General features: G+C 40.0%; 1 protein-coding gene across 2 annotated transcripts; it reads left to right on the top strand.

Moving 5' to 3' along the window:
• Positions 1-299: 299 nt before the first annotated feature.
• On the top strand, positions 300-12,302 carry NOXY38 (tetratricopeptide repeat (TPR)-containing protein). 2 transcript variants are annotated; one of them, XM_078582648.1, is made up of 29 exons: positions 300-485; positions 582-813; positions 1,255-1,316; positions 1,426-1,612; positions 1,699-1,830; positions 1,911-2,061; positions 2,383-2,576; positions 2,647-2,748; positions 4,031-4,166; positions 4,244-4,372; positions 4,473-4,767; positions 4,966-5,070; positions 5,478-5,596; positions 5,852-5,960; positions 6,029-6,121; positions 6,341-6,469; positions 6,561-6,731; positions 6,819-6,905; positions 7,060-7,170; positions 8,051-8,191; positions 8,265-8,333; positions 8,824-8,982; positions 9,065-9,121; positions 9,222-9,262; positions 9,747-9,866; positions 10,459-10,768; positions 10,853-10,960; positions 11,484-11,558; positions 11,642-12,302. In XM_078582648.1, exons 2-29 carry the CDS (start codon positions 594-596, stop codon positions 12,098-12,100), a joined length of 4,071 nt encoding a protein of 1,356 aa, XP_078438774.1. In that variant the 5' UTR covers positions 300-485; positions 582-593; the 3' UTR covers positions 12,101-12,302. The 2 variants fall into 2 exon arrangements, with proteins under 2 accessions (XP_078438774.1, XP_078438775.1); XM_078582649.1 differs by having other exon boundaries at positions 11,487-11,558.
• Positions 12,303-13,030: the final 728 nt, after the last annotated feature.

A 13,030-nucleotide genomic window follows, 5' to 3' on the forward strand; every position in this document is an offset into this window, starting at 1 on the left:
AAAAGCTTCTAGTTTAACAACCCTAGGTTTCTCAGTCACACACACCATTAATAGTTTCTCCAACAAGTTGCATATGATGCTACACTTCTATAAACTATTATCTCATTCCATAATCTTATTCATAAAATTATAAGCTTCTAGTATAAGATCTCGATGTTCCTCATCAACACAAACTATGAACACTTTCTTATTTATAAAAAAACATGATTAATTTTTATTTTTTATTTTGCTATTTAAAAACCATTCGATAAAATTTGAAATTCCAGAGCGGAGTATTTAAATACCGAAGAGATGATGATGGCTTTGGGGTTTAAGAACAAGGCGGGAGGTCGTCGTCAATCCATCGTTCGATCGGTGGACCTGTTTTGGCAGACAAGGGAGAGGATTTGGAGTAGAAATGAAACCCTAGCGACGTCCGCCTGCCTTCTGCTCCCGCCATTGCCAGCTTCTCCTGCTGTTCTTCCCAATCATCGCTCCAATCCACCGTCTCTCATCTTCATCCCTGAACTTTCGATCCTTTTTTTTGAATCTGCAGCTTCGGTTTTGTTCTGATTTGATCGCTGTTGTTGATTTGATCGCAGGAATTGTGAGAAATGGCTGGGAGGTCGAGCAAGAGTAGGAACAGAGGCAAGTTGTCTGCTGTAAGCCGGGGGAGCTCTTCCGAGGTCGAGAAGAAAGCGGCGGAGTCTACTTCTGTGGGCGTCTCCGAGGTTTCGTCTGTGGCCGACGGCGATAAGTCTCTTCCCGGGGATGAGTTGGCGGGAGATAACGCGAGTAAAGTGGAAAGTCAGTCGTCGGATGTGAAGCAGGAAGGTGAGGCTATCCTGGTGTTTGATCGTTGGATAGGAATGATTGATCGTTCATCGCAATTTGCTGGTTTTGAAGTAGTTTTGTGGCGGTGGTGTTCTTGTCTATTTGATTAGTTATTTTATTTGAGAAGGTTCAGCTCTTAATTCAGCTCTCGTTACTGTTCGAATTACCGCACTTCCGTTTTTTCCGGTGTTCGCGGTAAGTTGAAGCAGTCTCTCGAAAGAAAACTGCTGGAGCGGGCCAAAATGGTCGATAATTCATCGAATTAAGCATCATTTGAACTAGCTTTGTGGTGGTGATCGTGTTTCTTTGATTAGTTTATCTTCACAAGAATGGTCACCTTTTAATTCAATTCTTGTTATTGTTCAACTTACACCAGTTCCTTTGTTTAAAATGAACTTGATATTGAACTTTCATACGTGTTGAATTTCCTCTTTATCGCAGGGGATCTTCAGCTTTATCCAGTGTCTGTCAAAGCACAATCCGGGGAAACAGTTGAGCTACAAGTAAGTTGAAGCAGGAATTTAATTTAATTTTTTTTTCATGTTTACTTTTGAACCTCTCACCAAAGCACCGAAACCCTTATCACTATCGTTCATTTCTACGTAAATGCAGCTAAGTCCCAGGGATTCCGTGATGGACGTGAGGCAATTTCTCCTAGACGCTCCGGAGACTTGTTTCTTTACGTGTTATGATCTGATAATGAACACCAAAGAAGGTCCCGTCCATCTAGAAGACTATAATGAAATCTCTGAAGTGGCTGACATTACCACTGGTGGTTGCTCCTTGGAGATGGTTTCTGGTACGTATGGGTAAACTCCTTATTTTTTGGAAAACTTTAAATCTATGGCTGATTTTTTTATTCCGTTCGACATTGCATGTTTGCAGCAATGTATGATGAAAGATCCATCAGATCTCATGTCTCTCGAGCGCGTGAGCTTCTTTCGTCTTCTAATTCCCACGCATCATTGTCCACATTGCTTGCCTTGCAGCATGAGAATGCTCAAAAGAAGAATGCGGGTATCTAGCTTGTACCTGGTTTTTTATGCTTTCATGACGAAATGTCTCAGCTCTCTCACTTGGTGAATTTTGCGGGACAGATAAGTCTGAAGCCCCGGAACTTGATGGGTTAGGGTTCATGGAGGATATGACCGATTCCCTTTCAAACTTGGTTTCTTCATCCCCGAAGGATGTCAAATGCGTTGATACATTAGTGTTCTCTTCCTTTAATCCTCCTCCAAGTTACAGAAGGTTGTTATTATTTCTTGTCTTTTTTCTTGAGATAAATCAGTAATATCTATTCTGTGAAGCGTTATGAGAGTTCCTCTGATTTTTTACATGATTCCATTCGATATTAATCCTACTATTTTCGCTCTAAATAATTTTTTACTGTGTTTGAACCTACTTGTGTTGAGTGAGGCTTAACACATCTGAGATTCATAATATTGAAAATTGCTGCCTGATGAGATTAACAGCTAAATTTATTTTAAATTAAGACACATTGTTTATTGAAAATTTGACAGTTATTTATTATGTCAAAGATCTTAATTTGCCCATCGTCTTGCTGTTCAGGTTAGTTGGTGACCTTCTTTACTTAGACGTGGTGACGCTAGAGGGCAACAAATATTGTATCACCGGGAGTACAAAAGGCTTTAGTGTCAATTCAAGTCAGGGAAGTGTGCTAGATTCTAGGCCTGCCAAGCCTGCACTCGAAGCTGTAGCCCTCATCACTCTTCTGCAAAAGCTTAGCTCAAAATTCAAAAAAGGTCTGAATTTTGTTGTGTCTCTGGCCGATTCTGTTATGAAAATAATGCTCTCAGATATTTATATTTGAAGGTTTCCGTGAAATTTTGGAGCTTAAAGCCTCTGCACACCCATTCGAGAATGTTCAATCGTTGTTGCCTCCAAACGCTTGGCTTGGAGTTTACCCAATTCCCGGTATGTTTTCCACTTGTGGTTGACTGTGAGATGGAACTATTCAGTATCGCTATGTCATAGTTTTTGGCTGAAAATACATAACTTTAAGGGGATATTATTATAAAACTCACTTTGTATTAGGTGGAGGACACGGGTTTATCTATAAAATCTTGGTTTATTTAAGATGGTTGGAGTTTCGTTGGATATATGTTTACTGTTACCAAAAGGCCATAAATTTTCTTGTTTTGTTCATGCAACTATGTTGGTGTAATTCTGTTTCTATTAACTTCAACACTGCCTGCTCCTACACTGATGCAGTTGCATTTTAGATTAAGGTACACCACTTCCCCCTCTATGTTGGAAGCCCAAAAGACTCCCTTAGACATTTTCATAATTTACTATTTTCACGATTTTTGTTGATCATGTTTTTTCTTGTTACTGTATCACAATAGAGACATACCCTGGGGGGGTGATAGAACCCTCTCGCTGTAGCTTCCTGCTGTAGGACCAGGCTATATGGCAAGTAGCTCAACAAGATAACACTCCACGGTAGTTTTAAGCGATAGAAGCAGACGAATGCAGGATGTAGCACTAGATCGAAATGTATAGGAATTATAACCTCCAGAAACGTAACTCAATCCGAAAGAGAATAACGATGAAAACTAGAAACTCTCTAACAAGTCTGAGAGAATCTAACTAGAAGACTGGATAGCTGCAGGCGAGACTGGATCGGCTCCCTCCTTGCGATGGCAGTGGAACTAGCTGAATTGGCCCTTCCTCCCCGAGAGAATCTCCCCGTAACTAACTCTGGAAGAACGCACACCCATCTGCTTCTTCTGCTACCCCTCTTTATTCTCTTCTGCTCCCAGCAGTACTCATTCTGTTGGGCGCTCGTGCTCCACGCTGGCACGTGACATGGCTTCTCCCTTCCGTTGTTTGCTTTGATAAGTCCTGGAGAGGACTGTATCTGAGGGTAACCGATTCGCCGGGTGGCCATCCCTTTCATAATTAAAAAAAATATTGGAGACATAACATGCCTCCCAGTACGTTAGCCATCCAGCTTATATTTTAAGTTTTAAGTAAGTTTTTTTCACCTGGATTTCTTTGAATTTGCTGTGAATTTATTTCATTCATTGCTTTGTCTTCCTTTATGGGTCTCTTTTTTATTCATGGATCTTACTGTTGACACGCTTGGCGGAAAAATATGTACAATGAAAAATAAGTCTAGATCCCAAGCTTTAATTATATTTATATTTCAATATTTCGGCTGATTTTGTTGTGTTTTTGCCCATATCTTTCTCAGAACATAAGAGGGATGCGGCCAGAGCTGAAAGTGCGGTGGCACTATCATTTGGCAGCGAACTGATTGGCATGCAGAGAGACTGGAACGAGGAGCTGCAATCTTGCAGGGAATTTCCTCACAATACTCCTCAAGAAAGGCATGTCACTGTGAAAGTTGAAAGAATATTGTTTTTAATTATCTGGATATGTCACTTATAATGGGGATATTTTGCAGGATTCTACGCGACCGTGCTCTTTATAAGGTGGCATGTGACTTTGTTGATGCGGCAATTAATGGTGCTGTCGGGGTCATCAGCAGATGTATACCTCCGATTAACCCGACGGATCCCGAGTGCTTTCACATGTCTGTTAGGCTCAGAAAACCGTTTCCTCTTTATTCTTTTTTTATTTTTATTTCGATTGGCATTTTTATTTACATGTAATTATCATCTTTTCTTATTCAGGTATGTGCACAACAACATATTCTTTAGCTTTGCGGTGGATTCGGACCTTGGGCAGATATCAAAATCCCAATTGCCCGATCTTTCTCAAGTTGCCAAGCATCTTGCTACCGATGTATCAGATTCCTCGGGGGATGCTGCCACTGATCCACAGATGAGTGACGGTGAGCAGGCAACTTATGCATCTGCAAATAATGATCTGAGGGGAACAAAGGCATACCAGGAAGCTGATGTTCCTGGGCTGTATAATCTAGCAATGGCAATAATTGATTACAGGGGATACAGGGTAGTGGCGCAGGTTCGTCTTGAATCCTCCACCATATTTCATTTCGTTTAGTATTCTAGCACGCTTTAATCGAGTTTCATATCTCAAGCGTTGTAGATATGCTTTTGATATTATTAATCGATTCTTTAAGCTTTATGGTTAGGGTTGTTGCGGAACTAGTTGAGATCACCCTGACAGTTTGGGCTTACCTGTTTTTTAATTGATCCACAGAGTATTATACCTGGCATTCTCCAAGGGGATAAGTCTGATTCCCTTTTGTACGGTTCTGTCGACAATGGGAAGAAGATATGCTGGGATGAGAAGTTCCACTCCAAGGTGATTTCTCATAGTTTGGTTTTGTAGATATTCATCTTTGATAACGATCAGAGATGGCCGTTTTAAAGGTTTACTTTCATTGTGGAGTTCATTGTCGCTTTACTTTTACCATGGAAGTATCATCATAGGACGGCATGAAACTCTTTTTTAACTTATTTTGAGATTTGTGACTCTTTTATTCGCTTGAGTTTAAGCCTTTTGGAATCGACATCTTCTGTTTCTTTTTCTGACGTTGAGAATAAAACGAAATGTCTGAACTGGCAATTGAAACGGGATTTCTAATATTTAAGTATTAAATCTAACTGCATTTTTTTACGATGAATGTCATTTTATCATAAAATGAGCATTTAATTTCCCTTTGTTGAGAATATTTTGACATTTTATTTTCTTCTAATCACTTTACTCAGATTCTTGAAGCTGCAAAACGTCTCCATTTAAAGGAGCACGCAGTACTTGACGGGTCTGGAAATGTTGTCAAGTTGGCTGCTCCAGTGGAATGCAAGGGTATTGTTGGGAGCGATGATAGGTTTGCAATAAACGATTACATTTTTATATTTATTATTATATTATAATGGAAGAGCAGTTCCAGGGTTACGTGAATATTTAAATCATTTCTTCCGTAAACTCCAATGTTCAATTCATGCATAAAACTCTAATGTTCAAGTCCCCGACCCAAATCTTCCATATAAAGACATCAAAATACAGTTCCCTTAATCCCACTTCCAAAACTCAGTAACTGAACTTTTAAATTCTAATGTTATATGGTGATGAATGTCTGTAGGCATTATCTTTTGGACTTAATGAGAGTGACTCCACGTGATGCAAACTACCTCGGACTGCAGAATCGTTTTTGTGTCTTAAGACCAGAACTTGTCGCTTCTTTCTGTCAGGTAAGAATAACTGTTCAAGTAATCTAGGGATAATACTTCTCTTCCTAACAAAAGTGCAATATTCGTAGAGTGAAGCTGAAGATAGATCCAAAGCTGAGACGACGAATGATGAAGTTCAGATGACATCTGATGCCGTGAATGGTGATGGTGATACCTTAAATGTACGTGTCATGAATTGGGCAAGTTCAATAATCACTTGAATTACTTCTAGTGGAATCAGTTCCAATTCTAAACGTCAATATTGTGGTTCTGTAAGAAAGAGGTGATGTCTCCGTGTGAAAAGAAAATGCTTTGAGGGATTTATTTTCTGGTATTTTCGTTCTAGAATTTATTGATAAGTTTTTAATACGTTATTGATGAAACGACTTCTTACTGTATAGGACATGCCAAAGCAAGAGACAAAGAAGGCCGAAGAATCTAATGCGTCAGATGAAATCAAGCCTCAACGTGATGAACTAGTCTTGAATCCCAATGCTTTTACCGAGTTCAAATTGGCCGGGAGTCCTGAGGTTGGCCTTCATGATACAAATTTCGCCCCTTAATTTATTGTTTGGACTTAAATTCTGTTTGACTCAGGCATGAATGGTCTTTTCTCGTCAGGAGATAGCATTGGATGAGGCCAACGTTAAGAAGGCTGGCTCCTATCTTTTGGATGTCGTAATTCCAAAGTTTGTGAAAGATCTTTGCAATCTTGAAGTGTCACCAATGGACGGTCAAACCTTAAGTGACGCTCTTCATGCCCATGGGATAAATATTCGTTATCTTGGAAGAGTGTGTATTCACCAGTCATAACAGTTAGCTACTGATTCTGTTCTTCTTTTTAGAAAATTCTTAGAAAATTCCGTTTCTTTTTTTTAGATCGCATTGATGATAAAGCACCTCCCTCATTTGTGGGACCTGTTTACTGCGGAGACCATTATTCGGTCCTGCAAGCATATTTTGAAGGTAGTGCTCCGTTCTTCCGTACAAATCACTTGGTTTATTCTTGTTACCTATCAGTTAATAGTTCGGCCATTACACCTAAACACTTTTCCTGATTCTACCCTTTCAGTGGAAAACTAGTTTGAGTTAACTGTGAAATATTTTCTTGAAACGACAGGATGGGTTAAGAGAGTGTCAAGATCACGAGGTTGGACATTGCCTCTCTCATTTCCTGAACTGTTTATTTGGCACAGTTTCATCTGCTGACTCCAAAGGAAGGCATAAGAAGGTGCATTCTTTGCCGAGTTTATGCCAAATACGTTGAAAATTTGTCAACTTTATCTTATTCTTGGTACATCTTATACTGGTTCCATGCTGAGTTTTTCTCATATATACTAGCCTTAGTTATGGTCCACATAACGGATGACTTTTTTTGTGTAATGTCAATTAGCCGGCACCAATTTTTCTTTCACCGAAGTATTAGGTTTATGTATCCTCGCACGTGGAAAATATGCAATCATTTAGTTGACTCTCAGATGTCAATCTTATACCTCGAGGCTGTAGACAAAGGCCATAGATTCTAATACTTTTTTTTGAAAGATTAAAAGATTATTCTTATAGGTTAAGAGTTCCGACATTCAAATATTATACTTAACCTCCAAGTTGAGTTCACTACTTGACTTTATCTTATTCTTGGTGCATCTTATACTGGTTATATGCTGAGTTTTTCTCATATATACTAGCCTTAGATATGGGCCACATAACGGATGACTTTTTTTGTGTAATGTCAATTAGCCGGCACCAATTTTTCTTTCACCCAAGTATTAGGTTTATGTATCCTCGCACGTGGAAAATATGCAATCATTTAGTTGACTTTCAGATGTCAATCTTATACCCTTTTTTTTGAAAAGTCAATCTTACACCTTGAGGCTGTAGACAAAGGCCATAGATTCTAACCGTTAAGTCAAGAAGTGAACTCAACTTGGAGGTTAAATATTTGAATGTTGGAACTCTTAACCTATAAGATTAGTCTTTTAATCTTCAAAAAAAAAGGTTAGTCTTTTAACCGTGGACTATATTGAGACCTATTCAAGGTTCTGATTAAGAACCTGTTAAAGTTTTATGTATTTTTGTGTTGGCTAAATCCTCGCTTCATTTATTGTTCTTAGGACTTGTCGGGGCACCAGTTGCCACATAGTTCCTCGAAGGGAAGAAACCGGAGTGCCAAAAAATCCCAATCATCTTACGGGCACATCTCTTCTGAAGGGCTCTGGGTCTCGATTCAGGAGTTCGCGAAGTTGAAATATCAGGTGCTTATTTACTTCCATCAAATTTCGTGTAAATACAGGGGATTTATGTTAATGATGTGATATTTTTTGATAGTTTGAATTGCCAGAGGACTCAAGGTCTTCTATCAAGAAGCTCTCTGTGATCCGTAACCTCTGCCAAAAGGTCAGTTCTTTATGCCCAATGTGGATATTTAAATATATCCTTTCAGTGCTATTTAGGGTCCGCAATTGGGTGTATACGGAACAATATTGGTCCAGATCGAAATTCTCAACTGATGGGACGGCCAATTCAATCCAATCCAATTGATCAGAACGTCTGGATTGCAATCAGCCATGACACTATCACGCGGCACACCAGATCAATCACTCTGGCCCACTGCTTTAAATTGTGTTCATAATCATGAGAAGGGCTCGTTTCTCAATTTTTATTCTTCCAATAAGATCCGATCATGATCGATCACAGTAATGAGATCTATGGATCGTTCACGATGCTGAATCATGATTTAATCATGATCAAGATGCTGAACGATCATACATTCCTAGATCGTGATCCAACCGTCTGCCAATCCCATCAATCAGATAAAAAAGTTATATCAATTGCCGACATTAAGACGTATAGTCTTCAGTTTTGATATTTTTTGGGACTATTTCAGGTTGGAATATCCATTGCGGCTAGGAAATATGATCTTGACACTGAAACGCCATTTCAAATCACCGACATTTTAAACCTCCAGCCTGTTGTCAAGCATTCCGTTCCTGTTTGTTCCCAGGCCAGGGATCTCATGGAATCTGGGAAGAGTCGCTTGGCCGAGGTACATAAATTTTTATTTTTATTTCCGCTGGTAGGCTTAGAAAGTGCAAAAGTTCGGAGATGATGTCACATTTCGTTTGCAGGGGTTGCTTAATGAGGCATACGCTCTATTTTCGGAGGCTTTCCTAATATTGCAACAAGTAGGATTTGAGAAACTCTTCTCCGATCCATTCCAGAAAGTTTTCTCTTTATTTCATAGATTAAGTTATTATCTTCAAAATCTCATGAACTCAATTGCAGGTCACGGGTCCAATGCACCGGGAAGTTGCCAATTGTTGCAGGTGAATATTATTTTGATATGTTTTTTAGGTTCTAAAATATTTCGCCTCAATTAGTCTAAATGAAACCTGTCATTTTGTTATTATCCACAAAATTTGTTCGTGTACTCACTAGGGGGAGAAAAATATCATATAGAAACCGAATATCATTTTGTGGTTAGGTGTTGGGCATCAATAATGCCGATGAAGCATCATTGTCATTTTCATCCATCAGTTGATGACCTTTCATCTTCATCACATCATCCATCGTCATCCATCAGTTTCCACACTTAAGTGTCTCTTTTAGTCATGTTGCTTTCATCTTTGTCATCATCATCATCATACGGTTTCCAAGGGTCGTCATTAACCAGAGTATTGTTTGGATAATGATGATGAGAATGAGGAATTCGTCTTTCTGCCAAACCTATCTTTTAATGACGACAAAATCCTTTTCTAATTTTTTATGACAAAATCCTTCTCTAATTTTTTGAAGTTATTTGTTTTTCAGATACCTTGCCATGGTTCTGTACCACGCGGGAGACATGGCTGGAGCTATCATGCAGCAACACAAAGAATTAATCATAAACGAGCGATGTCTAGGCATCGATCACCCTGACACCGCCCACAGGTATTTCCTGTCTCTAATATCCCATTTTCAGGTCCACAATCTTCTTGGAAATGTCTTTTATTATTTGATGTCAATGATGACCATGATAATGATGAATCATCACCATTACTTAGTTTCCAAGACAGTCCTTGTTATTGTCATTGTCATCAACATACATGATATGTTGACAAATTATCATTGCGATAGTCTTCTAATTTCCAAGAGCCATTTCTGTCATCATCTTCTTTATCCATCATTTCAAAGCTGTGATGGATCATTAATCATGATCATCTTTGTCATCAGCCAGTTCCAATGGGCTGTCATCATCATCATCATCCGTTGGCTGATGACATATCATCATCGTCATTCATTTAAAAACCACCCATGGATTACAACAATGATGGTTGTCATCCAGTTTCCAAGAGCCGTCATGGTCATCAACCTCTATTTTTTCAAGCTAAGACAGCATTCGACCATTTCGTCGTCGTCATCATCATCTTTCGTCTAAGTCACTCATGGATGAGGGAAGGAACATGATGATGATGACGATGATGATGAGTTTGTATTGCCCTTGACAGTCCTAATCTCTTTCTCATGCCTTCCATGTTTTCAGCTATGGTAACATGGCATTGTTCTACCATGGACTGAACCAGACAGAGCTTGCTCTCCGGCACATGGCTCGGACGTTGCTCCTTCTGGGCGTGTCATCTGGTCCGGACCATCCCGATGTTGCGGCGACCTTCATAAATGCGGCCATGATGTATCAAGATATAGGAAAAATGAATACCGCCTTGAGATATTTGCAAGAAGCCTTGAAGAAGAATGAGAGGCTTCTCGGTCAAGATCATATCCAGACTGCGGTTTGTTATCATGCTCTTGCCATCGCGTTTAACTGTATGGGCGCCTACAAGCTCTCCCTTCAGGCATGTTCTTGTTATCTAACCTGTCTTGATGTTCTTGTTATTGTTTCTGGGGTCTAACCATGGGTTGATTTTTTATTGCGACAGCATGAGAAGAAGACTTACGACATACTGGTTAAACAGCTGGGGGAGGATGATCCTCGAACGCGTGACTCTGACAACTGGTTGAAAACGTTTAAAATGCGGGAACTTCAGGTTGGCATTTCTCTTTCTTTGTTCTCTCTTATCTCTTATTCTTTCCCTTTCGTTGTCTCTTATTTTCTCTCTCATGTTCTACCTCTTGCTTATTCTTTCTCTCTTGTTCTCTCTCCCTCATGTTTAATCTCTGTCTCGTTCTCGCATTCTCTCTCCCTCTGTCTCTCTCTCTCTCTCTTATTCTCTTATCCTCTCTCTCTCTCTCCCTCTGTCTTGCTGTCATCTCCTATCTTCTCTCTCTATCTCTCTGTCACTCTCTTCCTCTCTCGGCATTTCTTTTGCGATTTCTTGCTTTTTGGATTCCGATTGGCATTATAATTGATTATGAAAGAGTGATTATAGTTTATAATAATTTTCGAAACTTCAACTGGAGAACCATGCGAATTTTAGTTTCTGATCGTTTAAACATTCAAAAATCAAATTAGTATATTCACTCGGCTAATTGAATAATCTAGTATATTCTCTCCAGAGTGTTGTTGATGATATCCTTTTTCCTCCCTCATTTATCTCAACTTTCCGCTAGCAGACAAGCGCGCAGAAGCAAAAGGGTTTGCCGGCAGACGCAGCATCTGCCCAGAAAGCCATCGACATACTGAAGGTAACTACTCTTTTGTCGTCCTCCGTCAGATATCCACATACCTTCCTTATTTACCCAATGTCGACGGGTTTTTTTGCCAACAGGCCCATCCTGATTTACTTCAAGCCGTCCAGGCAGCGGCGGCGGGGGCTTCTAATGTTGGCTCTGCTGCTTCGATGAACAAATCCCTCAACGCAGCAGTTTTGGCCGGGACGGTACCACGAGGCAGGGGTGTTGACCAGCGAGCCGCCCGTGCCGCCGAAGAGGTGCGAAAGAAAGCGGCGGCGAGAGGGCTGCTTGTCCGACCCCATGGCGTGCCAGTCAATGCCATGCCGCCGCTCTCCGAGCTCCTCAACCTCGTCAACAGCAGCGCAGATGGTGCCGCCTCGGAGTCCACTGAGAAAAAACCAACCTCTCCTACGCCGACTGCGGCGGCAGAGACATCGACGATGACGATGACAACAGTGCCTGCTGCAGAGGACGATGGGCCGCCTGTTGGCCTGGGAGCAGGATTGGCCTCTCTGCCTAAGAAGCAGAAGTTAAGACCGAAGATCGTTTCTTGATCAGGTGAAGTTTATCAATTTTGCTCTCTATAAATTCGCTTCCCGTCGACTCGATTAGAGTTTTGCCCGGAATGGGGCATCTGGGCTGAAGAAGATGGTTGAATAAGTTAATGAGAGTTTTGGTTCTCAAGGAGATGAAGGTGAGGGTGACTTAATTTTATTGACTTTGGTACCTGCAATAAGCTAAGCTCTATTCCTTGAATTCTACAGCAGCCATTTATTAAATATGTTTATGTAGTCTCTTGGTCAAATTCTTCTGAAGGTGAAACAGTACTGGATGTTAAAAGTTGTAAAAAAATGTATAAATAGATCTTTTCTAAAGGCACATTGGATCAAATTGAATATTACTTTTTTGTGATTAGGATTTGGTTAATGGGACTGGAAGGTTGAGTTAGGCTGACTAATCAATCTAATCAATTGAACATTCTCTAGGTTCATGTAACAATCTAGTTAATGAATCCAAATGATTAGCTATATCAGATATACAGACTAATTAATTACATAGACATACATATATACTAATTAATTACATAGACATTAATTATGAGAAGAAAATGATTTAGATGCCATATCCTCGAACCCCACAAAAGTAAATTGGAAAGGGGAATATAAAAAAAGAGAGAAGAAGAAAAAGAAAAGAGCATTGTGTCACACAGTCATATCTTCTTGAATAGAGTGGCCTATAGTATGCATGCTTGAGCACAGGGTTGGGATCAATAGGTGTTGGATAGTACCAAAACAAAGGAGAGGACTTGGAATTTTTCTCTGTGCGTGGGGAAGCTCATAGAGGACTAAACTCTTAAGTAGCCCAACTGAACTGAGAGATTGATGAGTGGCAAGAAAACCATCCACCATGTCCCTCACTTCTTGGGGAACTAACTCACTTTGGGGAGAATTTGAGATAAAGGTCACTGATCATCATTATGAGAA

Source organism: Wolffia australiana, chromosome 11, assembly GCF_029677425.1.
Source record: "Wolffia australiana isolate 7733 chromosome 11, ASM2967742v1".
NCBI lineage: Eukaryota > Viridiplantae > Streptophyta > Magnoliopsida > Alismatales > Araceae > Wolffia > Wolffia australiana.

Bases quoted from the DNA above. Each gene is read 5' to 3' on its own strand.
- NOXY38 (XM_078582648.1), top strand. From the start codon at position 594: ATGGCTGGGAGGTCGAGCAAGAGTAGGAACAGAGGCAAGTTGTCTGCT. The intron at 814-1,254 runs GTGAGGCTATCC...TCTTTATCGCAG, and splicing joins GTCGGATGTGAAGCAGGAAG to GGGATCTTCAGCTTTATCCA. The intron at 11,559-11,641 runs GTAACTACTCTT...TTTTGCCAACAG, and splicing joins AAGCCATCGACATACTGAAG to GCCCATCCTGATTTACTTCA.